The 26,802-nt window shown below is 43.6% G+C and overlaps 1 protein-coding gene across 17 annotated transcripts in view; it reads left to right on the top strand.

Moving 5' to 3' along the window:
- LOC111144685 (potassium calcium-activated channel subfamily M alpha 1) overlaps positions 1-26,802 on the top strand; it is a 726,020-nt gene that overhangs the window by 563,063 nt on the left and 136,155 nt on the right. For 12 of the 17 annotated variants that reach the window (XM_022499102.1, XM_022499106.1, XM_022499095.1 and 9 more), the window contains 3 exons: positions 750-859; positions 13,561-13,629; positions 22,883-22,969. In XM_022499102.1, the coding sequence (XP_022354810.1) occupies positions 750-859; positions 13,561-13,629; positions 22,883-22,969 (266 nt within the window). Of the gene's footprint in view, positions 1-749; positions 860-13,560; positions 13,630-15,992; positions 16,005-22,882; positions 22,970-26,802 lie in introns of all 17 variants that reach the window. The other 5 variants (XM_022499098.1, XM_022499101.1, XM_022499107.1 and 2 more) reach the window with 1 other exon arrangement.

The raw sequence follows: 26,802 nt of genomic DNA, 5'->3' as shown, positions 1-26,802 counted from the left end.
CACACACATGCACACACACATTCATTGTAAAAGTCTTCAGATAACAGAAATCTTTAGAGAAAAGTATCATTCTACCATTCAGATAACAATGGTTAGTGTTTTGGTATAAAGTTTTCTAGTTTTTCTTTGGCTTTACAAGCACTCAGATAATTATAGGTGATTTATTTATTTTTTTTTAGTATGGTCAGACTATCAGCAATATTTAGTCACATGTCTTTTTATATCATTTCTATATGAACAGATACACATTTTCACCATAATTTTTAATTGTTTCTTTGTATTCCATTGAAAAATGTACCATTTGTGGTTATTTCCAATTTCTCCTTAAAAGGGTGTTCTACAAATGTCCTCGTACATATGTTTATCTGTTTCTTTGCTATGAATACTTTAAATTGTTGTGTCAAGGAACATGTACTTTACAATTTTTTGTTAACAGTTGCAAAATTGCTCTCTAGAAAAATTGTATCGATTTACCTGTCAACCAGTATTGTGGGTGAGTGCCTTTGCCTCCACACCCTTGGGAATCATACAGGTTGGAAAAGAGTGGTGCTTTAGAGGACATGTCCTTCCTTTCTGTGAGCTTAGGGTCATAGCAAGCTTGCTGTAGATGGTGTGGTTGTGTTCCTGGTTGCTGAAGATTGTTGCCATCCCATAACTAGGGCATTCATTCATTGGCCAAATGGTAAACTCTGGTTTCCCTTTTATGGTGTACTGTCATACCTTAAACCTCCTGTGTTCTTCTCTCCTAGATTGAGGAAGACACGTGGCAGAAATATTACTTGGAAGGAGTCTCAAATGAAATGTACACAGAATATCTCTCCAGTGCCTTCGTGGGTCTGTCCTTCCCTACCGTTTGTGAGTAAGTGAACATTCACCATGTGCTCTTTGGCCCTCAGGGATGTTTAAGGTGGCCCTTGCAGAAAAGACACCTCATCTCTGCCCAACACGGTCAGGGTACTCAACAACTACCAAGGGATATCCTGTGTGCTCCATCTTATGTGGTGAGCAGGAAGATGGGTCAGTATGTAGTTCCTGCCTTGGGGATTTCACTGGCCCTGCTCTTTCCTGTAGCTCTGAGAACCTTATGCTTAGATCCATCATTTGCTTTAAATTATGCACTACAGTTTTCCTGCATGTCTTGAATTTGGCTTCTGCCATGTAGGACACAATTATGAAGGGTGCTAGGAACCATGTCTCTGATTTTACCAGGATGAAAACAAATCTTGCTAGCCACTTGATGAAATGAATTTTAATATTTTCCAGTCAAATCAGATAGTAGAGCTATCAGAGAAGCCATTATTTGAAGCACGTTCATGATCTGCGGAGGAAATGTGGGACCAAATACGTGGAAGGGAACCTTGAGATAGCCCTTAGTAATTTAGCCCCCAATATGGACAACTGGCATGTTATGACAACGAGAGGCCTTAGCTTCTCCTTATGTTGGCTCAGGGGGAGGGATTTGAGCAAGAGGCAGCTCTAGCCTGCCATGGCTTCTCCAGGTAAAGTAGATGAACATCTAAGGGATATGGCCTTAAGAGTTCTAAGGGTTCCAGGACCTGAGAAACTTGCATCGTGATGATGCCTCAGATTTCCCACTTAGAATCTCAGTTGTTGGGTGTAAGTCAAACAGGGGCTTTGTCCCCTGTGAAAACACAGACTCCCTGGGAATGCTGAAACATCAAGCCCGATCCACTGACACTTCAGCAAAAGACTTGATAACCTCAGTCTCACTGATAAAGACTGGGAAGAAAGGGGAATCTGGGAACCCACTAGCCTGAGGAAGAAAAGCTGTTCCTTGAGCTGTCTGGATGCCTACAAACAAAACCCATCTTCTGGAAGGGAAGGTCTGAAGGCCATAGTCCTGGGGGCCCTTGGCTCCTCTGTCTTAGAGCTTTGTGCTCTGTGCACAGCGGAGAGAGGATGGAGCACCTGGGATCTTGGTGTTTGCCTGGAGACTCCTGTCAGTGAACACAGCAGGTATACTCTATCTGTCTCTGGGCCTAGACCCTAAGCAATCCAAAATGGTCTGGCTGTTTACTGAAATTTCTCACCCTGTCTCTAAGCGAAAGTTTAAATGCTAAATGGACTGGAAAAGTGAATAGGTAATTGATTCGGAAGGAGTTATTTTCTGAAAATGGATGCCCTATTGTAACTCCCATGTGCTCCTTTCTTTTAGAGCTATTTCTCTTTCTGCCACAGAAAGAAGTTAACCGTTCATAGGCATTGGGTCCTGGAACATTGAAGCTGTCTCAGGGGATTTTCTCCACCTTGGAATTTGGCCTGCCTGGGATAGAAAGCCCGGGAGAATTCAGAACTTTTAATAGAAGCTGGTTCTATTAAAAAAAAAAACAAACCAAACCAAACCCTTGAGACTTCCTATATGATGTAGGGGTGGCCTGAGCACCCTGCAAAGGCGCCAATGCCCAGAGGGGTCTTATGGTGCAGGGGGCATTAGCAGGGGAGGTGTGTAAAGATGTGCTCCTTGACTGTTGATTTTCCCTGGCTTGCCCGGTGTGTATGTCTACCATGAGTGCTTCCTTGGAAGCCTGCATTCCCACTGCTTCTCTTATTTTGCTCCTGGGAACCAAGTCAGTTCATTTTTTGAGTATTAACCTGGAAGGTTAGAACCACTCCCCCGGAGGCTATAACTGGGATCCCACAAGGTACATCGGACTCGCAGATTTGCCCCACACCGTGTTTCAGGTCTTCAAGTGAGTTGCCAATATTTCAAAATAGAGGTGTTTCACATAAAAACGAGATGTCTGGCATCTCTCGAGTATCTGAGGAGCCAACACAGGACTTGCATTTCCACCGGCTGCTGACTGGCTCCAGTTTGTTAGAAGGAAGGGTTAAGTGTGGGTCCTCCCCTCTCTGATGCCTTAAACCCAGGGCATCGATATCGCAGGCCTGGCCCCGTAGACCCGTGAGTTTGCCGACTCTGACACACTGGGTGGTGTGAGACTTCCTTGCCCTTCGGAGCCAGCTCAAGAGCTGGACCCCAGTGGCTGCTGGTTTTGATTGATTTTCCCATTTAGAACATGTTGTGAGGAGGAGAGTATCTTTCAGACACACCTTGTTGCCGGGGAATTTCATATTTGTTCAGCACGGCTTCTGGAATGAAAAAAAAAACAAAAAACAAAAAAAAACAAAAACCCAAACTTCTGATGTGAGTGAGAATGTGTTCAACTTAGTGCTATTATTCGTTCAGCACAATGATACAGCAGAGGTAGGGATGATCAATAAAGAAAGGACATTTAATGAGATTTAGGAACATCCCAAAACATTGACGCTCTCCTCAAGCATTTGATTATCTGGAGGCTTAATTATCTGTGTTTTCTACTTTAAATTAAAGAAAAGCCATAACTCAAAGTTACCAGCAGTTTAATGATAACACTCTTCAATTCAGGTTAATTAAAGCACAGCCATAATTAGACTGTAGTGCTGTATATCACTAGGCTGGCGCTTAAGTATTTTCATTACAGTAAGAATTGGCTATTCAATTTCAAGATGACAAAAAGGACTCCAAAATATATTTTAAGCCGGTTCATGTAGAAGAAAAAAGAATTGGGGAATATTCTGGGTACAATAAAGCACAGATAAAATATACAGATTTTCAGAGCAGTTTCTGTAATTATGCGCCGCATTAAAACAATATGCAGCCAATAACGTCTTAAAGCATGAAAAGAAATAAATTTGCTCTTCCCCTGGGCCGGCAGAACTCTCCCTTGCAGTGTGGGATCACTGAATAGGAAAGCCTGGAGTTTTCTCAGAAGCTGGGAGAGCCTTCCCCGCCCCCCCTTTTTTTAAAGATTTCATTTTTCTATGTATTTGAGAGAGAGAGGGTGTGTGCAAGTGGGGTGGGAAGGGGCAGAGGGAAAGGGAGAGAGAGAATCTTAAGCAGCTTCACACCCTGCGAGGAGCTCAATCTCAGGACCCCGAGATCATGACCTGAGCTGAAACTAAGAGTTGGATGTTTAACGGACTGAGCCACAGGAGAGCTGTTTCATGAAAAGATAAGGGAACAGGATCCATGAATGGATTTTGAAGTCATTTCCCCAGAGAACAGAACGGGGCCGAGGGGAAAGGCAGGAGGGACAGAAGGCCCCCCACCAGGCAAGCTTTTTACAGATTTTTGCAGATTTCAAGGCTGTTCTCTCCTGGCCAGGTGGGACCCATACCAGCTGTATCCTTGGACTTTTCTGCACCAGCCTTTTGGCTTCACTGTATCAGCAGAAGATGCAGCTTTGTTCCAAAACCAGCCACTCATTTAGACAAAATGCAGTATTATTTCTAAATATTTCATTTATATTTTCTCATTTTATCTTCACAACGATCTTGTGGTTTATGTTAATATCACTGTTCCTGGCTTATCCTGATGGGGACGCTGAAACTCAGAGGATGTGGGTGCCCCTCCAAAGCCACCTAGCACCCAAGCAATGGAGCCAGGGTTCTGATGCTGGGTCTGTATAATTGAGAGCAGTTTGGGGTAGCTGCTAGATGAAAGCCACCTAATTAAGAATCTCCTGGGGAGCTTACTAAATGGAGAGATTTCTAGGCTTCAGCTCTAGATTTCAATATCTGGGGGAAGTCCTCCCCCCATTTTGTACTTTTTACAAGCAAGACAGGTGATTCTGATCCAAAGTCTGATGACTAGGGCCCCTCCCCCACCTCCTGCCACCACCACCACTCACCTCATCCCTCCACACCACGGGCTGGAGTAAATTCCCCTCGTTCCCCACTTTTTTTTTTTTTTTTTAAAGATTTTATTTATTTATCTGATAGAGAGATCACAAGTAGGCAGAGAGGCAGACAGAGAGAAAGGAGGAAGCAGGCTCCCTGCTGGGCAGAGAGCCCAATGTGGGGCTCGATCCCAGGACCCTGGGATCATGACCTGAGCTGAAAGCAGAGGCTTTAACCCACTGAGCCACCCAGGTGCCCCCCCTCGTTCCCCACTTTGGGCTCAGTCAATGGAATGTTTCTCTCCGATTTTAGCCAAATTGTAGAATTAGAGGTGGGCCACATGTCACAAGCTTGCCACCATTCCAGCTTCACGTGGGGTGTTCTACAACGTCCAGGGAGGTAGGATGAGTCTACACATGACCACACCAGGCAGACCACTGACGGCTCTGCCCTCTTCCCATGCCTAATCCAAATCAGTATAGGAAGAAGGCATTGGGGTACTGAGCCCCGTAATACTGAAAGTCACTTGAAGCTGGAGCGAATAGATCTGTGCCAGGTGCCAAGAAGCCTAGGGGAAACCAGTACAAGTCAGGACACAGCCTTCGAAGATCCCGCTTGATCTTGTTGGTGACCATGGTGGGCCTGTCCTAGACCTTTCCCAGGATGCCCTTAGGATGTTCCTTTTAAGAGCCAGCAACTTCTGAGCATCTCCCCTTCGTGTCGCATAGCTGGCTTGCCTCTGGGTTTGTGTGATAGTATGATCAAGGCAGAGGAGCTTTGGGATCTGAAGAGAAGGTTTCTGAACACCAGAAAAACACCTGCTCACTTTCCCTCCCACTCCCCCACCATCCCCAGGGAAACAAGTGACTGTGAAAGGTGCAAGGGGCCAATGCCAAGCCTGTAGGAAGTGAGGAGCTGGGATATGAGGCCATGGTTGCCCCTGAAGGGTCTTGTTTTTGCATGGGTCCCATAGTAGGATGCTCCTTAATGTCACCGAGTGTGACCCATGGAGTTACAAAGTCCCAGGCTCAAACCTGCCTTTCAACTACTTGGTGGATGTGTCATTTGGGACCAGATATTTGATTTCTGCATACCTCCTTCCTTTGATCGTGAACAGCTGCCTGACTTTGGACTTGAAATAGACATATTACTTCTCTCTCAATACTAGCTAATATCCTTTTTCCTTTTCCCACCTCTCTCCTTCCCACCATCTGTCCTGCCCCATCCAGACAATGTAAATAACAAGAAAGAAAGGGACACATTGTGGCATTTCGGGTTATATTTACTCTTACCCTTTAGAAAAGTCCTGCCAATCAACTAGATACGGAATGAACTTAGGATATCTGTGCCATTGTGCCAGGCATGGCACCATCTAGAGAAACCTATAATTAGATCTAATAAAGTACATACACATTAAAAGATTAATAACAATACTTATAATGACAAATAAAGAACTGGGTTTCCCTGCAATGGCTGCCTTCAGACAGTTTGCACTCTGGCTAAGGAAAATGATACCCATCCTCAGGGGGAACTAAGCACCCGTAAGTGCTTAAGGAATAAGTGCTTGATGGGTGCACATACTAGAAGACAGAGGCTGAGAGCTACAGGGGGAGAGAGAGCTCCCTATAGCCTGGGGGTGATAGGAGAGGCTTTCTGGAAGAGATGACACTTGAGCTGTGCCTTTTTAGGAGATTGGATTCAGAGAGGGAATAAAGAGGGAAGAGGGAGTTCTTAGTAGTGAGTAGTCAGGAATCTGGGAGCCACACCAGGTCTCTGAGATTTTCCAAGGAGAGCAAACTGATTTCTCCTTTGGATAGGAGAAGGAGACAAATCAATTTTTTTTTTTTTTTGGACATGTGATGTTTTCAGGGGGAAACAGCGATAGTGTTATTATCATAAGAACTGTAAATGTGAGGCTGTATCCCTACTCCCTCCAAATAAGAAAGTGAGGGCAGAGAGGAGAAGAGAGTGGTAGGGAAGGAAGAGCAGGAGGAAACCACAGGTTCTGAGTCTAGTTTGCTGCAAGAACACCACCTACCAGGGCCTGAATCTCACACTGAGGTTATTAGTCAGTCATTCATCACTTGCAAAAATAAAACCTTAATTGTATCAGGTTTTACAGCTAAGAGGGGATTAGGACAAAAGATGTATTTAAAATACAGTGTGTCTCTCTCTGTCCCCCTGCAGCTGATGGAGCGGTTAAAATTCATATTCCATGTGAAGTATTTAATGCCTGGGTAACCTGGGGGCCTCCAGTCAGATCTTCACTGGGCCAAACGGCAGGAGTCCTGCCCTCAGTCCAGGTGCAAGGACGCTTCTGCGCTGGTTTAAGACCATCTGGGGGCTAGAGGGGGATTCTCTGTCCCCTCATCCACCTGCATACAGGACCCCTAATGAAGAAGAAAATGAGGCTTTCATGCTGCGTTGTTTTGCATGGACAGATCTTTCCAGTGAAGCCCCTGGAGGAAAATCCAAGACTGCCTGGAGAAAGCTGGGTCTCCTGTACAATGAAAACTACAGCTAGTTTCACTTGAATTCTATGACACCATTAGATTTTAGAGAAAGACTTTCGAATCTGAACATGGAGAAGAGAGAAGCTGGCAAACCTGATTATTATGTAATGGATTTATCTAGCCAGTCTGCAGAAATGAGCATTTTATGAAGTATCTGTGGAGGGGCTCACGTCTTGTCTTTAAAAAATATTTCTCCTCAAAAAACTGGCCCTATCTTCCAATTACTTGGGGGGGGGGTGGTTACTGTAACTAAGACAACATATATGAACACAGACGGGAGTATGATATTATAATTATGATTATTTTCTACTACAGGGACCCAGAGATGACCAGTAATCTTCCTACATCTTAGAGAATAAACAAATGACCCTCAAGTATGTTAAGACTTGTAACCAATGACTATAGAGACAGTGGCATGTCTAGAATTCTCTGCAGGAGTGTCAAGGAGGCAGTCCGGTTGGAAATGGGATGCTAGGGGCTTGATTTGATGTTTGGTACACATAACACACACACAGTTTACATTTTGTTTCCCACTAGTAATAATAGCAAAGCTTTCTAAAATGCATTTAATCATATTTTAGGCAAATATCAATTGTCCATATCAAATAATATAATTATTTCTAAATTCAAGTGTCTCAGGTGTGCTAGTGGAGATACTGTGAGCATGTGTGTGTGTGTGAGGGCAGGGCTGTGCTGAAGCCTTCCCCACCCCACCTCTATCAGAGCTATTGGGAAATGAAATCCAAACAACATCCCCACGAGCATTTTAAAGCACTTTCTTTTTTCTTGCTCCTGAGTCTTATAAATCCTGTTGGTTCAAATTTCCTTTAACTAGATGTTTCCATTTCAAGAGCCTATCATTTTAAATCAAAGCTCCTAAATGTGACTTTTTTTCCTTCTAGCCCCTAGATGCTAAAGATCTGGTTTCCCAATGCGCAGCATTTACATGAGGCATCTGTTCTGTTGCTGTGCTTCAGCCTGACATTGCCAGGGTCCCTCTGGATAACTGAAGAGGGCCCCACCCTTCGGGGAGGGGAACTGAGTTTGGAGGCCACCATGCAGGCACCTCTTCTCTCCTCATGCTGTCACTCCTGGGCGACCCATCTTCAACAGCCCCAAACAACGTCTTTGCGTACCCTTCTTGAGCACATTCAAAGGCGCAGGCTCTACGAAGGGTTTCTCTGCTTGATTCACATCAGCAAGCAATCTTTCTAGTCAAGGGGGCTGATTTAATGGCAAGAACATTTATGTCCCTCTAGGTAGGTAGAAACAGTTGGCCTCTAATTCTTAAGAGCCTTTGTTCAGGAACATCTGGGTTGAAACTACTGTAGTTAACAGATGATGCTAGCCTTAAAAAAAAAAATAGACATTATATAATGTCATTGTCAAATTTGGTAGGCCTCTACTTAATAATTATCAAGAAAGCAATCTAACTTGTTATTACAACAGTTTTATTGCAGATTGCTGGTTTAAGACCTTTTTGTGACAAGTGACATTTTTTTTCTGGGAAAAGTCATTTCTGTTCCCCTGTAATTATCTTCACAACCAGCAACAACTTCCTGCTTTGGACATATTGGGACATTTTATTTTAGAAACCAAGAATTAAATTGCTGCTAACTGTTTAGCACACTGCAAAGGCTTTCTTGGTTCTTTCTTATGCCCTCTCTCGCCCTGAGCCCCTTTCTTACCCTGCTCCAGTCCGTTGCATGTGCAGACACTGAGTAAAGCGCTAAGAAGGACTCTAAGAACTGGATGAGCAAAGCCCATTTTGCTTTACCAAAAACAATGGTGTTGATGATACAAGTCAGTATTTCATCTCGGGACATCAAATCTGAGTAATCTGAAGACATGTTCTGGGGAGTAAACCCCTGGCAGCAGGAGCTATGGAGAGTCTCAAGGACAAAGTGCTGTCTGGAACTTAGAATTATATTTACATTTTGGCATATTGATTCGAGGCAAATGTTTGATTCCCAGAATGTATCACCACTATTACTTCTTTTGACATCCTTCTTTTCCAATCTCTCTGCTTCTCACGGACAAGTGAAGAGGCATCTTGTTGCGTGATTCGATGCTCAACTCCCAAACCTTCTCTGCTTAGAGTTTCCTAGTTGGTTACTTTATCTCTTAATGTGGGCTCCCAGCAGGTCAGGAGATTCTGCCCTCCATTCATTCATACATTTATTTAATCAGCATGCATTGAATGCTTACTCTTTGCACTTTGCAAAATGCTGGGGAGAGAAAGCATGCATCTTACCGCGAAGAAGCTCAACTCGAGGACAGAGAGGTGAATAAGCAAGTGATTATTGCACCACACACCGGTGCCCTGTTCACTGGCCTTGGTCTGTTCTTACCTCCTGGCACCTGTGCTTCAGCCTTAAGCCCCGACCCCTGGACATTGGCTAACTCTCTGTGGCAGGATCTAGCAGAAAACTGTGATTTTTTTTTAGCAGAGCAGAGACATAGTGCAAGATTTGTGTTTTGTGGACATGCAGAAGGTACTTGTTACAGCAGGGATTAAAAACGTAGGTGCCTCTAGGGGGCAGAAGTGAGCCACAAAGAGTGAAGACTGAAGAGGCAGGATCATTGGGGAGTGCTGGGGACTATAGCATATTGAAGAGCTTGTGTCCCTTCCAGAGGGGGTCAGTGCTTCAAAGCTCCAGTCCCTTTTAGCCAGACAGTAGTGTCTGCAGTGTGGCCATTTATGATTTATCAAGGAAAGCTGAAAGGCTAGTTTTTATATGAGATCACCTATTAGTATCTAATTCTGGGTTTTCAAAAAGGCTATGCTGACCGAGACACCATGCTGGTCTTCTGGTCACCATCTCATTTGCTTTGTTCTTATAAGAAGCATTTGTGTAGCACACCGCATTGAGATTTGATTTCCACTTTTGGCCTTTCTTCCCAAAGGCCATTTGACCTGGAGCAAGTTGCCCCTTGTTGGACCTCAGTCTGTCACCTCTATGAGAAGGGCAGCCCCAACTAGTCTTGAAGGGCCTGAATTTCATAATCCATGGGGTGGCGCTGTTTGCATATAATCACTTCATGGACATCACTCTGTCCTCTCCATCCCTTTGGCCAGTGAGTAAAGGTTGGGTTTGGGTCAAAGAGCTTCTTAAAATGAGGCATTTATAAAGCCATATGGAATCATCTCAGATATGGATTTGGAAGTTATGAAAGAGGACTCAGATCTCCTGGTCCACTGTGCTAGGCTAAGGAATGTGCACAAGACTGTGTAAATTTTATTGACTTTCCTGCATTAGAAAGCTCCTCTTTTTATATCGAGTTGGTAAATGGCGTCATAGTGCCTAGAAAGACATAATGCGCCATTACTGTGGACTACATTTTTGCTTCTGCCAACAAGATCAGGTCGTTAAAAGCAATTAAGATCCATGATCCCTTGAACCGCAGAGTCCCAAATCAGGGTGGCCAGTCACTCATGGGATATCAGCGTATTGGCCTCTTCATGATCTCTGCTAAATTAAGATGGGCCTTCTCCTTGAGATTTTGGCATTTAGTTGCTATTTACATTAGAAAGTGGTTACCTAATCTGGTAATTTGGTTCAACAAATATTGCATAAGCCATCTGATATTTTAAACAATTTAAGCTCCAGGAGTAACAGCCCCATAAAGGGTGCGTGTTAGCAGTGCTTTATGGAACATAAATTAAGAAGAGCATTTTTCCAGCTGTAGTTGGATACTTGAGTTGGTGTTTCAGCAAACTGCATAATCAGCACAAAGCCCAGGTCATTAGAGTCCGCTGGCAGGAATCAGCAAACCTGCAAATCACCAGGAGAGCCCAAATACGCCTAGATGAAGTGGTCTTTGAAATCTGACTGTCTGTTGAAAGCAATACGGGAGGCTGTGACCTCATATGTAGAGGTGAGCAATTGGTCTTATTTCCACTGGAGAGTACAAGGCCTTCACCAACCTCATTGCTTTTCTATTTGCAACCAACTAAAGGCCTCCTGTTTCACTTAGAGTAAACCACAGACTGGCAGGCTTGTTGCTGTGGCCAGCGGTCTTCACAAACTTGCTCTTGCCTAGCTCCCTGCCCTAATCACTGTCCCTTGTGTGACTTTCCTCACTCGGCTGCAGTCTAGTTGTCCTTGTTGCTGATCTTCAGACACCCTGAGTTCCTTCCTGCCTCAGGACCCTTGCACTTGCTGCTTCCACTCCCTGGAAAGATTTTTTCGCCAGATCCTTTAATTGCCTGCCTCTTCTCCTCAACTCCTGCACTCTGTGCTCTAGTTTACGTTCTCAGGATGGTCCCTCTGGACGCCTGCAGAGAACACCCCTTCCCAGTCACTGTTTTGTTTGGTTGGGTTTGTTGTTGTTGTAATTGTTGTTTAATTGGAGTAGAGTTGACACACAATGCTACCTTAGCTTCAGGTATACAACATAATGATTGGACAATTCTGTTATGTTATGTTCACCACAGGTGGGGCCTCCATCTATCATCACACATCACTGTGACAATACCATTGAGTGTACTCCCCATGCTGTGCCTTTCATCCCTGGCCTCATTTAGACCATACCTAGAAGCCTGGACCTCCCACTCCCCTTCACCCATGTTGCCCATTCCCTTCCAACCCTCTCCTATGGCACCCATCATTTGTTTTCCATATTTATGGGTCTTCCCAGTTACTGTTTGTCCTCTTAGGTTGTTTTGTTTTCTGCATCGTGCTTTTCCTCATCTGGAAATTTATCATTTATTCAGTTGTATATTTGCTTATTATCTATCTTTCCCAGTACAAAATAGGTTTCCCCAGAGTTAAAGGTGTATATCCTGCCAGATACTAGTTGGGGACCTTGGACAAGTTACATGGGCTTTCTGAGCCTCAGGTTCATCACGTGTAATATGGAGATAGCTGTCGAAGTCACAAAAACTGGGGCCCTCTCTCCCTCTTGGGGATATTGTGGGGATTAAATGAGAGCACCAGGAATGGTCCCATCTTGTGACCCCATGCAACCACCCCCTTATAGTGCTGCAACTCAGTAATCCACTCACTTCTCAACCTGTCAGTCAGCCAATGTTTCATTATCCAAAAAGTCCTTAAGACATACGTTCATTATAGAAACTTGTCCTATATAATGAAATCCTTTTCTCTTTGTGCTTTTATTTCTGTGAGTATATAAATAGATGTTTTCGCCAAATCATATCACATTATTTACATGTTTATACCTGTATAATATTATTTATTAATCTTAGACTTTGAATATTCTCCAAAAAGTCATTTTGAATGCTAAAACTATATTGTACCATACCTTACTTGACCATTGCTTTATTATTGGACATTTAGGTTGCCTTTTTTTTTTTTTTTTTTTTACTTTGCATAAATATTACTACCTTGAACATCTTTGTGCATGAATACTTCACTGGCCCTTTTGTTATTTTCTTAAAACCCCAGTGAGGGGAAATCATGTGATTATTGAGCTTCTTTGTGTCTGTGGTTCCCTGGGCAGCACAATGGGGAATTCCGCATAAACCCCAAACTCTTAAGGAAGCCACACTGGTAGAGGAGATGGCTTTCAGGCACAGACTGCCATGGGGAGCAGCCATAGCCAGTATGCAGCTGAGGAAGGGCTGAAGGAGGTGGTGGCAGACAAGGGCACTGGGTGGGTTCTGGGAATGGAAAGCCAGGGGCGAGGGGGTCTGCAGATGAGTTGCACAGAAGGCTGGATTTGATGGGGGTTTGGGGGGTGGGTCAGGAGAAGAGAAAGCACTTGGGGTGTAGGGATCATCTCCATGAAGGCATGGAGGCAGGAACGAGCCAGCTTCAGAGCAGGCTGGGCTGAGGACGAGAGCCCCGGATGAGAGCCCCAGGCAGAGGAGGTGAGGCAATGCGGATGCGGCCAGGAGTGCCGGTGCCCACAGTCACGTGCTGGGCAGTTACATGGAGGCTAAGGATTATTACCATCATTCTGAGCACACAGGGGTCTGCTCGGAACAACAATATGAGCCATTTGTACAAAAGACCGAAATGGAATCCAAATAATAGGTCCAGCTGCTCCAAATACCTCCCTCCCCCTGCAGTTAACATTTTACTACCCGACCGAGTAACTAATGAATCTGGCCCAGCATAAATCCCCAGGCACAAATTCCTACTTGGGGTCTGTGTCTAGACATCCAGACCCGAGTGCAGTTTGCACTTTGAACATTCAGCGCCTTATCACTTGCGAGAAATCAGGTTTAATGGGGAGGATGGGGAGGTGTCGCTCCCACCCCCTCCCTTTGGCACAGTGACTGTGGAATGAGGGTCCCCGGGATAATGAGTGCATCAGGCGATGGAGAGGTCGTAATCGTGTTTGTTATGTGGCTTTGGCCGTTCAGAAGCACTGACGGGGAGGTTTCTCCATCTCATTGCAGGCTGTGTTTTGTGAAGCTCAAGCTCCTGATGATAGCCATTGAGTACAAGTCCGCCAACCGGGAGAGCCGGTAAGTTTGCTGCAGCCCAGTGGCCTGCTGACATGCGTGAGCCGGTGAGAGTGCTCTCGGAGCGCTCCGTCCACCCACTTCTTTCCTATGCGTTATTGATGTGCTTGGGCCCCTGATGTGACCCATCTCTGACACATCTCAGGGCATGCCCAACCAGATACCGTCACCTCTATGGCAGACCCACCTGGCATCCCAAGCCCACTGGGCATTCGGAAAATGTTTCTCCAGAGGAAAGGGATGAGGCATCCAGATCTCCACTGGATCAGCCCAAGTGATACTTTTCACCCTCTCTACACAAAACCAGGGACAGGGCCTGTCCTCAAACCCCGTTTACTGCCATGATCTCAAAGCAGGTGGATTCTGGCCCCCTTCACAGCAGGGATGGGGCAGGGCCGTGATGTGGATGCACCAGCTCTCTTGATAGCCAAATTACAAGCAACCTATTGTGTACCATATGGGCTTTTCCCGGTGCAGCCGAAATCCAGGTGGCGGAATATCGGCTTCATGTAAATTAGCCAGGAGAGCAGGGATCACAGGCAGGAGCCCTCTTTATTTATTTATTTTGCACTTAATTATGTGCATATCAGACTGATGAGGGACTGGGTCTGTTTGAAATAGATAACAGCCCAGTCAATATATGAGCTCACAGTGGAAGAATGAAACACCCCATTAACAGGGGACTGTGTTGATGCAGGACTGTATGCATTACGGATAAAACAGAGATGAGGTTTTTGCTTCCCCATTTTTATCAATGGGTTTGGAAGAAAGAGCTCATTGAGAAGTGCGTGGGGCTTTCGTGCTCTAAGATGACCTCCGGGTTTGTTCCTACCTATAAGTCTTCCTGTGGCTGCCCAAGTGTAGAGTACAGATCCCCTCCCACGTGTGCCTTAATATGTTGAGTGCAAGGCAAGACTCAAAGGTGCCTGCTCTCGCCATCTAAGGAGTTTTCATTATCGGGATGAATAACTCAATAAAGCCAGACTTCCAGACATACAGTCTGTGTTTCTGACAAATAAAACAAAAACCAAACAAAACCCCAAAACACTGGATTGTAAGCAAGTCAATTCAATGTTCCCCGTTACCTTAACCACCAGATCAATTGCCCACCAAGTCAATCTGATCAAAGGCTAAGCTCTTTGGAAACTCCAAATCAACCAAGAGCAAGTAGAAATGGTAGATTTGGTGGCCATGTGTTAAACACGGCCATAGCTGTTAATAATGATGTATAGATACGGTTTTCTTCTTTGTGTTGGCAAAGTGAAGAATATTATGTGCAAGAAATTGGGAGCCAGGGTCCTGGCTCTTGGCTGTTCAACAGGTAAAGGGGGGGTTTCTGGGATTACTGCTTTCCCACACAGTGGCTGGTAGTCACCAGTGCCTGCAGAGGGGGAAACAGGTGCCCTAGGTTTTTGCAAATGATATTTTTCATGTTGCCACATCCGAAAATCTGTGTAACTCAGTCTTCTCTCTTTATCACTTCTGTGCATCTCTCAGAAAAGTGTCATGGTGTGGGTGGCGCTTAATGCTGAAGGCGCCTCTTGACCCTCCTGGTATGATTTCATGGCAGGAGTGTGTCCCCTGAACCTTGACCAGTCGTCTCCCAGCTGCCACCTTTTGGTTACAAGGAGGGAGAGGAAAAAGCCTGTTAATGGTTCAGTGTGAATCTGCTGTCACTATTCTAAGAAAATTAACTAGGAGCTTTCCCTGAAGACAAAGTCTTTTCTTTGATGGACCCTCCAATTAACTCACAAATCTGAGATGTTTTCAACAAAGCCATATTTATAGATATAGATTTTTAGCTTTTTTTTTTTTCCCTTTCAGAAAAGAGCGAAAAGAACTTTTTGGCTTTGTTTTTGGCTTTCTGTGTGCCGTTGCCAACTTTAACCCCCCTCATGTCGCTTGGTCTCAGTGTGGAAGCACATTGGTTCTTGTGGAAAAAGGTGTGTTGGAGGGAATGTGGATTATGCCTCTGAGAAAACACCGAACTTCTTGAACACAATAGCCATGCTAAAAAAAATTGAGCTTTTGACCCTTCCTGAGATAAGAGTTTTGATTTTTTTTTTTTTTTCTTCAGTGAAGAATTTCCCATTTCCTTCCCTCTCCCACTTTCTAAGTGGCTGGGTGTTAGAATTCACAGAACCCAGCCTCTCCTCTCCACCCCTCTGCCCCCGGCCTGTGTCAAACTATCTCCTCTGTTGTTTTACCCCATGACGCTGTTTTTCCATGCTCTGCTGAAAAACCTTGTTTTCACATGCATCCTTCAAGTAATTTGAAACAAAGGTTTTGTTCCTTCTTTCCTTCTGGTGTCAGTCAATTTATTATCAAATTGTTTGATTTAAAATTCTTTTCTTGTCGTTTTGCAGAAGCCGAAAGCGGTATGCGCTCTTCGTTAAACTTTCTCCCAACCCCCACCTGCTATCTTCACTGCTAACCACAGGACTAACCATTTGCCGAGAATTCAGGAAGATAGAGATTATATATATGTGTACACATACATATAATCTCATTCCCTTGTCTAATAGACATATATATATGTATATATATACATACATATATGTTTAACCCCTCTCCAATGAGAGCACATAAAAATTGAAAGTAGCATATTGCTTTTCTCATTCAGTTTGTTGATTCTTTTGGATAATGCACTAACTTCTTTGCAGGAGACCTAAAAACGCGACAGGTATAATTCCTGTGTTCAGTCATGGCACCAGTGATGGGAACCAGTGCCATCAACATTGAGAAGGAGAATGCTCCTCTCCAGCCCCTGGTGTCTGTTTCTGTCCTGTCCTGATGTGTCTCAGTGTCCACCAGGCTCTGTGGTGCCATCTGTCTGCATACCACATCCACATTCCCAGTGACTTCCTCCTCCCCATGTCCAGTTTCCTGTTTGTAGAGCAGAGATCGTGTCCTTTTATCCACAAAACAGAGACCAAGCTCCTCTAACACTCAACTTTTGTTTTGTCCTTGCGCTTATTTTGATGATAACATTTTGCATATTTTCTTCCTTGGGCAGTCCTTGGTACAGACTTAGAACACTGCTACCGGATTGCCAGATTGTCACATTTGATTTAGTGAATGAGTACTGTTTATTGAGATAAACTCATGGTTTTATTTTTTTCCCTAGTGTGTTTGGGCACATTTCTTAATGTGACGTATCTCCACTTTCACCATGTGACGTCACCCTGTTTTGCTGCTGTTTTCTGTTGCACGAAGCATGACCAAATCCTCATCGATAGCATTTGCTTTTAACTTTTTCGGTTGATATTTCCAGTGTAGTTTTTCAATAATGTGTTCTCTAAAACAGTATTGTTGAAAACATACGATCAAGATGCCTTCGTGTTCATCTTCTCAAGAGTTGTTTCTCTCCGTGGTTGGAATCACTGTCATGTGTTCGTGTTTGTGATTGTTGTGGTGTGTTTGTGCGTATGTGTGGTGGGGATATTTGTCTGGAACTCTTTCCAGAGTCCAATTTCTTCTGTGATGTTTGGAGTAGATGCGTGACAATAGAGGTGGCTTCCTGTCAGTTTGGTATTATGCTATGATCCAACTGCGAGAAGTTACTGCAACACTTTGCATCTTCAAAGGTCCACAGTGGTTGCACCTCTGCTGTTGGCTTTTGGCCTTTGAGTCCTTTTATCTTGTGGTGGAGGCATGTTGTGACGTAGCATGACTTGTCGTAAAGTGTACCACAAAGTGACATGGCTTGCTCCCAGAACCAAATAGCGGCCATTTTCCCTCCCAAACGAACTATCTCTTCCCCATTCCCTATGGTTCCTATGTGCCAAATATATTTTTAAATGCCACTTCTAAACTCACTGTGGTGGGTTCAGGCTGAACAGTTCCTCGCCCATACCATTGGTGGGCCGTGGTGGCCGATGTTTGAGTCTGACCGACTGGGAGCAATCTTTATTATGGTGTCTCTGTGTGAGCAAACTGGGCTCAAAAACATTGAAGCATTGGATACACACTGTGTCTCCTACATATAGTCTCTAAGTAAAAGTGTGTGTGTCTAGTTGTGTGGGACTCCAGCAGCATATATTTGAAAGCCCAGAAAAAAATGGAAAGTTCCGGAAAGGCAATACGATTTGAGCTTTGGGGTTTCTGTAGGCTGTGCCCTCACACAGCCCATAAACCGCAGGGCAGTTGTGTTCCTGAGAGGAGAACAATTGGCTCCAAGTCCCACCCAATAGCAATCATACATGACCATGGGTGGTCAAAGAGGCCACTCCCCAGTGGCGTCGTTCATCTGGGCACAGCATGAACTGAAGTCTTAGATGGTTCTTATTCCCTTGCTCTAGTTAATGAAGTCCCATCAGCTTGCTAGACACAGATATAATTATCATGTTACCAAGTACGGTGATATTCTCATGTGACTGATGGTTCCATAATTGTTCAGGGAATGGTACATTACACCTACCAAAAATTGAGGCAGGGGGCGGAGGGGTGGCCAGGGAGAAATACACACCTGTCATAGTTACCCATAATGGATAAACGATTTCTTTAAAAAAATAGGGTTCAGTTGAACTATTCATCATTGGTTGTCTCCGAAAACAGCAAACAAAGTTTATGATGATTGAAGAAGGAATAAGTAGATGTTTCCTAGTTGTTATGCATAAGTGGTGGAGAAGAGGAATAAATCATTTTGCCCTGTCAAGCCCCAAGTCTCCAACCTGACTAAAGTTCAGCAAGACATACACAATGAAATGCACTGTAGCTTGAGGCCTGGAGCTCCCCTCCCTCAGGAACACGACAGGGACATTTTTTTGTTGACTTGAGCCCTCCTAGCCAGTCCTATGTTCTGGTGTTTTCTGTTTCAACTCCGAGGGGTGCTTTCAACATTGAAATCAATTGCTCCTCCTCCCTAAGTGGCTCTTTACGCATCTGTATGTTTAGATTTTTGTACTTAGTGCATCTGGGAGATTGTTAGCTCAGTTGCCAACCCCCTGGAAAGGTGTGGTCACTCCTTTAGTAGGCGTGACTGAGAAGAATTGCCACTCAGGCTTTGAAAGAACAGTTGTGACTACCTTTTTCCTTACCAGAGAGGGAAAGGAACACTTTTGGAGCAGAGACCAATGATTTATGTTTTTTATACATTCCACACGTAGTTGAAGAGTGCCTACTGCATACTGGGTTCTAAGCTGGCAGCTGTGAGAAACTAACTTACAAAAATAAATAAAATATGATCTTGCTTTTCGCTATTCTTTTTCAACTATGGGTTCCCCACAGAAAGTATGTATTTGTGTCCTTATAGTGGGCGAGGAGCCAAAGAATGAATCTCGATATAAAAGTAGTCTGAGAGCCAAAGAGAAAGAGAGGGCAAAACTCCTGGGGGAAGGAGCTAGAGAAGCCCTTTGCCTCTAGCTGCTGCTGAATGTTTTCTGTTGAAATTAGCAAGGTCATAGAAGAAAGAGGATAATTTATGTGTTCCTTGAAATGAGGGAGAGTCCATCTCTGCCAAGAAGAGGTCCCTATTGGAATTCTGCTCATTGGTATATAAACTTTTTCTTAAAGATTTTCTTGATTCTTTACATGACGCATTTTGAAGTTTATCTCTGATAAGCTAGTGAATGAGACAAAATTGGAGCCAAGGATTGATTTAACATGATACACAGGGAGGGAGACTTCTTACAGTCATAAGAACAAAACATACTTAATGGTGGATATTCTTTTAAGAGATCAAAGACCTTTGGAAAGATTTACATATTCCCAGTAGGAGGTCAATAACCTATTCTGAGGGTTGTAGGCACTTTGGTGGGAAAAAAATTACTTCTGTCTAGGATCCTTATCTTTTTTATATTTTCAAAAAGAGGAAGATTAACATTTTATCTAAATTTTCTAGATTTGGAATGTAGATAGAAGAATTAATGTCTACAGTGTTAGAGTAACACATTTCCTCAAAGAGTCTTTGAAACCTTGTACCCTTCCAATAGGGAGTATTTTCTGCAGTGGGCTCTGGAATCAGGGGCACAAGTTTCTCTAGCCAAACCCTTAAATACATCAATGGAATCCAGCAGAATGAATATTCTTACGTATCTGGATTTCTTTCCTGCATTATTCACAAGGTCTGGGCTCATTCTTTCAATTCCTACCCAGAAGACTGCCTTAGCCTGATCTGGATAGCTGCTAATGTGAGCCTACAGCCTCACACATGATGTGAAGAGATGATTTAAAGCCTCTTGCTCCTTGTTAAGCCCTCTCCAGAAGAGAATGAGAAGGCACCTTGGAATCACACGGGCAGTGATGTCCTTGGAGGTGCATGAGGTTTGAGGAACACTCCACTCTGCAGGCAAAAGCCAGTCCAAATTAGCCCATCTCCAGATGTCTTCGAGGGATATAATGTTTTAGATACTGCAGTCAGTAAAAAGACCTTTCAAATGCCAATAGGGGACCTCCCCGTAATTTATTGGCACCAAGGGCAAAATGGACAGCTGAGACCGTGCAGGAGATTGTTTGCTTCTCATTTAGTTGTTTTAATAACCATGCTTACTTTTAATAGTGATCATGCATTAAGGATCTACTACGTGGCAGGCACTGAGCACACAGAATGTACTTTAATTCTCTTAGTGACACTGTAATTGAGATTATTCACTCCATTTCACAAAGGAGAAGAGTGAGGCTGAGTGGCACCCACGTGTGCCCCAGGCCAGAGTCTGAACTCCTAGGCCTGACACAGGTACCTGCTCGCTTAACCAGCCCTGGCAGAGCAACACGTTTGAACACAAACCTGCTTCCCATCAGTGCCCCAGATCTCTCCCTGTGACCACACTCTCTTGACTACAGCAGGCTTTCAGGCTGTAATAAATGATCTCAACCTGCTGTCCCTGGAATGACAATCCCACATTCTCACTGGAAGCCAATTCTTGTTCACTGTTGATAAAGAACAGAGGAAATGAAAAGAAACTTCTCATTGATAGGAAGCTTGCTCTCACTGGCTTCCTCCCATGATACGGTGGGCTTGATCACTGGAGTGCAATTAACGAAGCACATAATATGGAAAAAGTTCCCGTGCAAGGCTTGTTTTGCACATGAATGTCACCAAGATATTGATGAGTGTCAAATTTCCCCTTTTGAATTGCATCGTTGAAATCAAGATAGGATTTTCTTTTCTACTCAGAACTTGTTTTATGCTCTGGTATAAATACATACCAAAATGGAGCTTTTTCCAGCTTTAAGGAATTAGCTTCTTTAGACACCATACGTACCCAGAATTTTTCATGTATGCTCTTGTACACTATTCTGGAATGTACAGTTCTTCACCCTGTAAATTCATCTCATTATGGACAGGATATTTTGATAAGGAGCCCTGTGTTCCATTCTATGGGGCCTGCTAAAGAAAACATGATAATTCCATTGAAAACAAAATATGTTTTGCTTTTTTTTAGCAGTAATAATAAATAATAACAATAGCCAATATGCATTGAGCCTTCTGTGCAGTATCTTGTTCAATCCTCTGAAGAAAGGCTATGATTTTCATCCTCGTTGTAGGTGAGGATATTGAGTTTGAGGGAGATTTAGTTATTTTCCCAAAGCCAGACAGCTACTAAGTGGGGATGCTGGAATTTGGGTGTAATTTCTGATCGCAGAGCCAGGGTGTCCACATACTGCCTTATAGCAAAGAGGGTAAGAAAGCGTGCAAAATCCAGAATTCTGCTCCTCTACGACATCACATTTAATTGGCTTTGAAAAAGGAGTCCATCTAAGCTATATAAGCTCTGACCCTTTTCCCCTCATGATCATGAGAAGTCAGAGGGCTGTTAAACCGATGTAAAGAATTGGCAGGGGGGTAATTAGGAGGCGCCTGTCCAGTGCCGCTGCCCGTCGCAAGCTGTTGCTATTAGTGTGGTCTGCTGCTTCCTGATTTGTGAAGAATTTCATTGCAGCCTGTGGTTCCACGGCAGAACAGACCAATCATCATGGTCCCTGGCTATTATTTAGTGTTAATAACAGTGATGACACAGGATCAGTTTCCTTCTGTCAGGTCTCGTTATGGGTAATAGTGGATGTTCTTGTGACCACAAACAATTATTTTGCCATAATGATCCACTCTTGAGTCCTCCCGGCAGAACAAAAGTTCACCTGGGTCCTTCCTGTATTACTGCAGATGCATCACTCTGTTGGCCGCAGCACTTTCCTGGAACGGTTTTGCCAGCAGTGAAAAATTACATGTTAATTACCGTCCTCCATTTTGATTGTCTTAGACAGTTGCGGACTTCCTTTAGCCTGATTCCGAACATCTATGACCTCAAAGCCGGCTTTTCAGATCAGAGATTCCTCTGTTGTATCTATTGCTGTGTTCAGAGTACCTAAATTCCCTGTCCATTAAGCCCAAAGCCTCTCAGTCTCTTTATAATACATTCCTGCATTCTGTTCTTGATCTGCAGAAAATTAAACTTGTTTGTTTCACTCATTTATTAGATGAGGAGACATATCTCTCTCTCTCTTTTTTTTTTTTTTTTTTTTTTTCAGTCCAAGCACAACTTGGTCAGCTAATCTATTTATAACACTTTGAAATAGGACTGTCTATATTTAGGTCTGCACTTCCCTGCAAAGGGAAGGTTTTTTTTAGGGATGATTTGCATTTGTTTTTTAATTACAGTTTGCCCCAATCAGGATATACCAGACACACACTTTATTCAAACACTCCCATGCATTTTGGTAAAAGCAGACTGGAATCATTTCCAACTGCTGGCATTTTTCTTTTGTCACTGTTTGCCCTCAGAGCCCACGTACATGTCTTTACCAACATTGTGCAGATGTGATGTTTGCTTCTGCATTGGTTACAGGTGTCGTGTACCATTCCCTGCAGTAATACATGTGTACGTGTATGTTGCTGGATGCATATAGGGGTCCCATTAATGCTCTGTCATCTAATGGAAAATTGTTACAGCAATAGTTTTATTAGACCAATAACATGCAATGTTGACCATCAATAGAAGTTTCTAAGGGCTGCGGATCAGATCAGAAGCCCACGATGGCAACCCCATTATACACCCCAGCCCTGAAACCTAGATGTGCTTTGATTTCTGCAACTGGGAGTATGCCAACCTGGGAATTGACCAGTAGAGCCTTCTAATGGCATCATCCACTTAAATGTCCGGGACTGTGGACATCAAGCTCTAGACAACATCTTTGGGAAAAGCACTAGACTAGTGGGCCCCCTATACAATTAATAGTACAATGTAGTCTTCAAGGTTTTGTTCAGAACGTGACCTCACAAATGTGTCTTCTTTGTTTGTTTTTGTTCACTGAGCAGTATATTAATTAACCCTGGAAACCATCTTAAGATCCAAGAAGGCACTTTAGGATTTTTCATCGCAAGTGATGCCAAAGAAGTTAAACGGTAAGAGTTCATATTTATCTGCCTTATTTTCTGGCCCAGCCATAGACCTCTTGATCCACTGTGATGGGCATGCTTTCAATATGTAGAGGGCCCTAAACCCAAAACTTCTTAATGTGTCCATGGGCATCAGTGGTGCCCAGTCTTAGGAAAAAGAGATGATGCTTTCAGATGTTTCCATGAACTCCTCTTCACGTAGTTGATTCCACATCTTTGAATTAGAGTAATAAATAAAATTTTCTAAGGGAGGAAATTGAGTCCCAGAGAACTGAAGCAAGTGCTCAGAGTCATCCTGATTCTTGATGACCCACAACAATGTAACACAGGACAACTGGTCCCTTGTCTAGTCCCTTGTCTAGGCAGATTGACTCGTGTATTATCAGCTTTCTAATCTAAGTGCCAAATGTAATCTCCAAAGGTTTGGGTTAATTTCAGATGAAATATTCAGTTAGCTGTATTTCTATCTGTGGCCTTCTAGGCAAGGAGTTGAAGTTGTCAGGTTCAATTCTTCAGCCTCTGTAGGTACAGCTCAGGATATCCTTGACCTCAGTGTTTTATGACACATTTTTTAGTGTCCTTAAACCTGTTTAAGCAGCCTAACAATCACAGGGCTCTTTGGAGAACACCATGGAATATTTTTATATTTGAGTCTATCCTATGAACTCTGAAAAACTTATTAGCAGAAAATGTGGCCCTGATAGTCGGCCACTCACTTTAACAATTATGTTATGAAAATTATTTCAAATAAATGATTTATGGAAGCCTATTGTTTTCATGTAATGAGTTCCCACTCAAAGCCAGGCCTGTGCTAACTGTTCTACATTTGTTGTTGCTAGTCCTCAGAATAACCTCATAAGATGAGTCTTCTACAACCCTTGGGGCTTTGGTTTCCTCATCTGTAAGGTTGAGATAAATGATTTGTCCAAAGGTTATATAGCACATAAGCAAGTGGCAGAGCCCAGATTGGAAATGGTCTTTCCTTTTCCCCAAACCCACACTTTCTACCAAATTTAATAATACTAGCAGATTCATATGCAGAGTTTAATGTGTGCCCACCCTGCTCTAAGTACCAGCTACCGTGAACTGACGTCATCCTCTCAACAACCTTGTGAGATAGGTAGCATTACTATTTTTGTTCCCTTATAAGGAGACCGTGATGCAGATTGGTGAGCTAACTTGCCCCAAGCCCCACTACTCATGAGAAGTAAAGCCAGGATCTAAAACCAGGAAGTCCAGTGCCAGAGCTTACCTTCTTAATGATGTGCCAAGAGGTGAGCCTGACGTGCTGAGCACAGAACCAGGATATTCGACAGCTGATGATTACTTTTTTCCTCTTCACCAATTCCTGCAAACTAACCATACTAGTTATAAAAGCTTTTAGGGGGAAAAAAATGCAATGGAGAAACAAAAAAAAAAAAAAAAAAACACAGAGAAACAAAACAACAAAAAAGTAAAATTCTTTAAACTGAGTTAATGGCTTAAACTTACTTCGACAAATTGGGAAAGAATTGCCATTATTCAGATGGAAACAGGAAAACCTTCGTATCCAGTTCATGGATCTTGACTGTTCTTCAGGAGTACCTAGAGAACTGGGTCCACCTGAGCAGAAAGTGGGGATGAATGGGACTGAGGACCCCCCCCCATCCCTGACCAGGTCCCCTGGAATAGAAGGTTGTGCTCACATCTAGACTGTGAGACACACAGGCAGCATCTCAACAGCCTGTATGGGGTGGGGGGGATGTGCTGGGGAGCACAGCGGTGCTGTAGATCACGTGTACCTCCCAGATAGCAAATATAACACGAAACTCCCATTTGTGTAATTCTATTTCCTATTGCATCTCTCACTAATGAATGTCACAAATACCAGGCAGTCCAAAAAACAAATTACCTCCTGTATTAGGGAGTGCAATATGTCTCATTTCAGTGCTTTATGGTATTCACAAATACATGCTGACACAATCAGCTACAACACCAGCCTGTAATTTTCCATAGTGTGTGATGTGTCAGAGCAAATGCTGTCAGTTAGGGGATTTCAAATAGATGAAGACTGCAGAAAACCACAGAAAGGGCCTTGGAGATTTGAATGAAACTAAACAAGTTTTGTAAAAATGGAAAAGTTGATTATGATGATCCAGGATTGAGTTTGTACCCTCTCCTACAAAAAAGCAACCCAAGAAGTTAATGGATTTTTAGCTCACAGAAACTTTCAGATGCCCTGTTATAGGAAAAGAGGAGTGAAACCATCCATTCCAATCTTAGAAAATTCACTTTGGGGTGAACATTCAGTCACTTGTCCCCTATTCCTTGCCCTAAATATTTTCCTTTTTAAATGAACTTGGCCCATAGTCTATGATGTAGGAATCACAAAATGGTGCCCCATTGACCGAGTTTGGCTTGCAGACAGAATTCGTTTGATTCACGATTTTAACAAATAAATGAGTTGCCAAGAGGAAGACCTCCTCATCTTTTATTTAAAAATCCCTGTTCCTGGTTTCTCCTGAAAAACTTGCAGATCTAGCGTTACTGGACAGTATTCTCAAACTCGTTCATCCATCAAATGTCTGCAGGTCACTCATTTTCTAGAACACTCTGTACCAGGTGCCAGGGGAGCAGTGGTGAAACAAAGCCCTTGCTCCCAGAGGCTCATGTTCTAGGGAGGAGAGAATTGCAGTTTTGTTTATTTATGGTACATTAATCAAAGAATTAATGCAGCTAGGTCACTGATTTAGATTGTGTTTAAGTGAAGGCTGCTCTAAAAGGAGCCACATTTGAGCAGAAATGGGGGTGATGGGAAAGAGTCCATCACATAAAGATCAGAAGGGAAGAGGGGACAAGGTGGAGACAGTGTTGTGTGCAGGAAGCCAAGGGATGGAAAGTGTGTCTGAGGGAGTAGTGTGGGGAGAGGAGGTGAGAGAGAAAGGCAGGGCTCGCTCCCATGGGACTTGATGCAGGGGTTGGGTTGTTATAAAATGGAGTCATTGATGGTTTTAAGCTGGGCGTGAAGTAGCCTGATTTACATTTTGAAAGGTCTTTCCCTTTTATTCTAAAGAATGGGATGTAGTGCAACAAGGGAGGGGGTCCAGAGACAAGGAGACTACATTGTGTAACTGAGGGGGAATAACGTGGGCTAGATGAGTGAGTGGAGGTGAAGAGAAGGGAGACCGAGCCATAATATATTTTACTAGAGAGTCTGGAGGGCCCCTGGTGGACTGCATATAAGAAAGAAGGTGGAAAAAGAGGAATCAAGAATGGAGCCTAGATTTGGAGCTTCTGCAGTTGGGTGGATGTTGGCTCCTCACCTTACCAAGAAGGGGAAAGCTAGAAAAGGAGCAAGTTTGGGGCATAAGAAATTAAGAATTCTATTTGGCTATGTTAAGTAGGCGATATGTAACCAAACATAAACATAGAGATGTCATCAAGGCAGTTAGATCTAAGATTCTAGAGTTTGGGGGAAAAGATGAAGGCTGGAGGTATCAGTTTGGGTGCTGTAGCAGGGAGATGACAGATGAAGCAGATGACACACTTAAATAAGAAAAGAGAGGAGTTTTATGAAGGGACCGTATAAAGTTGTGGGCAGAGAGTTAGGAAGAACAAACAAGGAATGGTAAAGCACCCCAGAGCTAGCAACAGAGGGGAGCCATTCTCAGCCCCGAATCTACGAGTCAAGGGGAAAGAGCTATCAGAGCCTGGAGAGAGAAGTTGTAGTGTAGGAAAAGCTGCTTGGCAGGAGCTGAGCCCTCTCTAGTGTGGAGATGGGGCCACCACCAACTCATGATTCAGCAGGGGGGAACTCTCCCTTCCCATCCTCCAGTTTCCTGCTGGCTCTTCCCATTGGC

The sequence above is a fragment of the Enhydra lutris genome, unplaced genomic scaffold (assembly GCF_002288905.1).
Source record: "Enhydra lutris kenyoni isolate GAN:26980312 unplaced genomic scaffold, ASM228890v2 scaffoldscaffold12, whole genome shotgun sequence".
Lineage (NCBI taxonomy): Eukaryota > Metazoa > Chordata > Mammalia > Carnivora > Mustelidae > Enhydra > Enhydra lutris.
The sequence above is the reverse complement of the archived record's forward strand: the minus strand, read 5'-3'. Positions and strand labels throughout refer to the sequence as shown.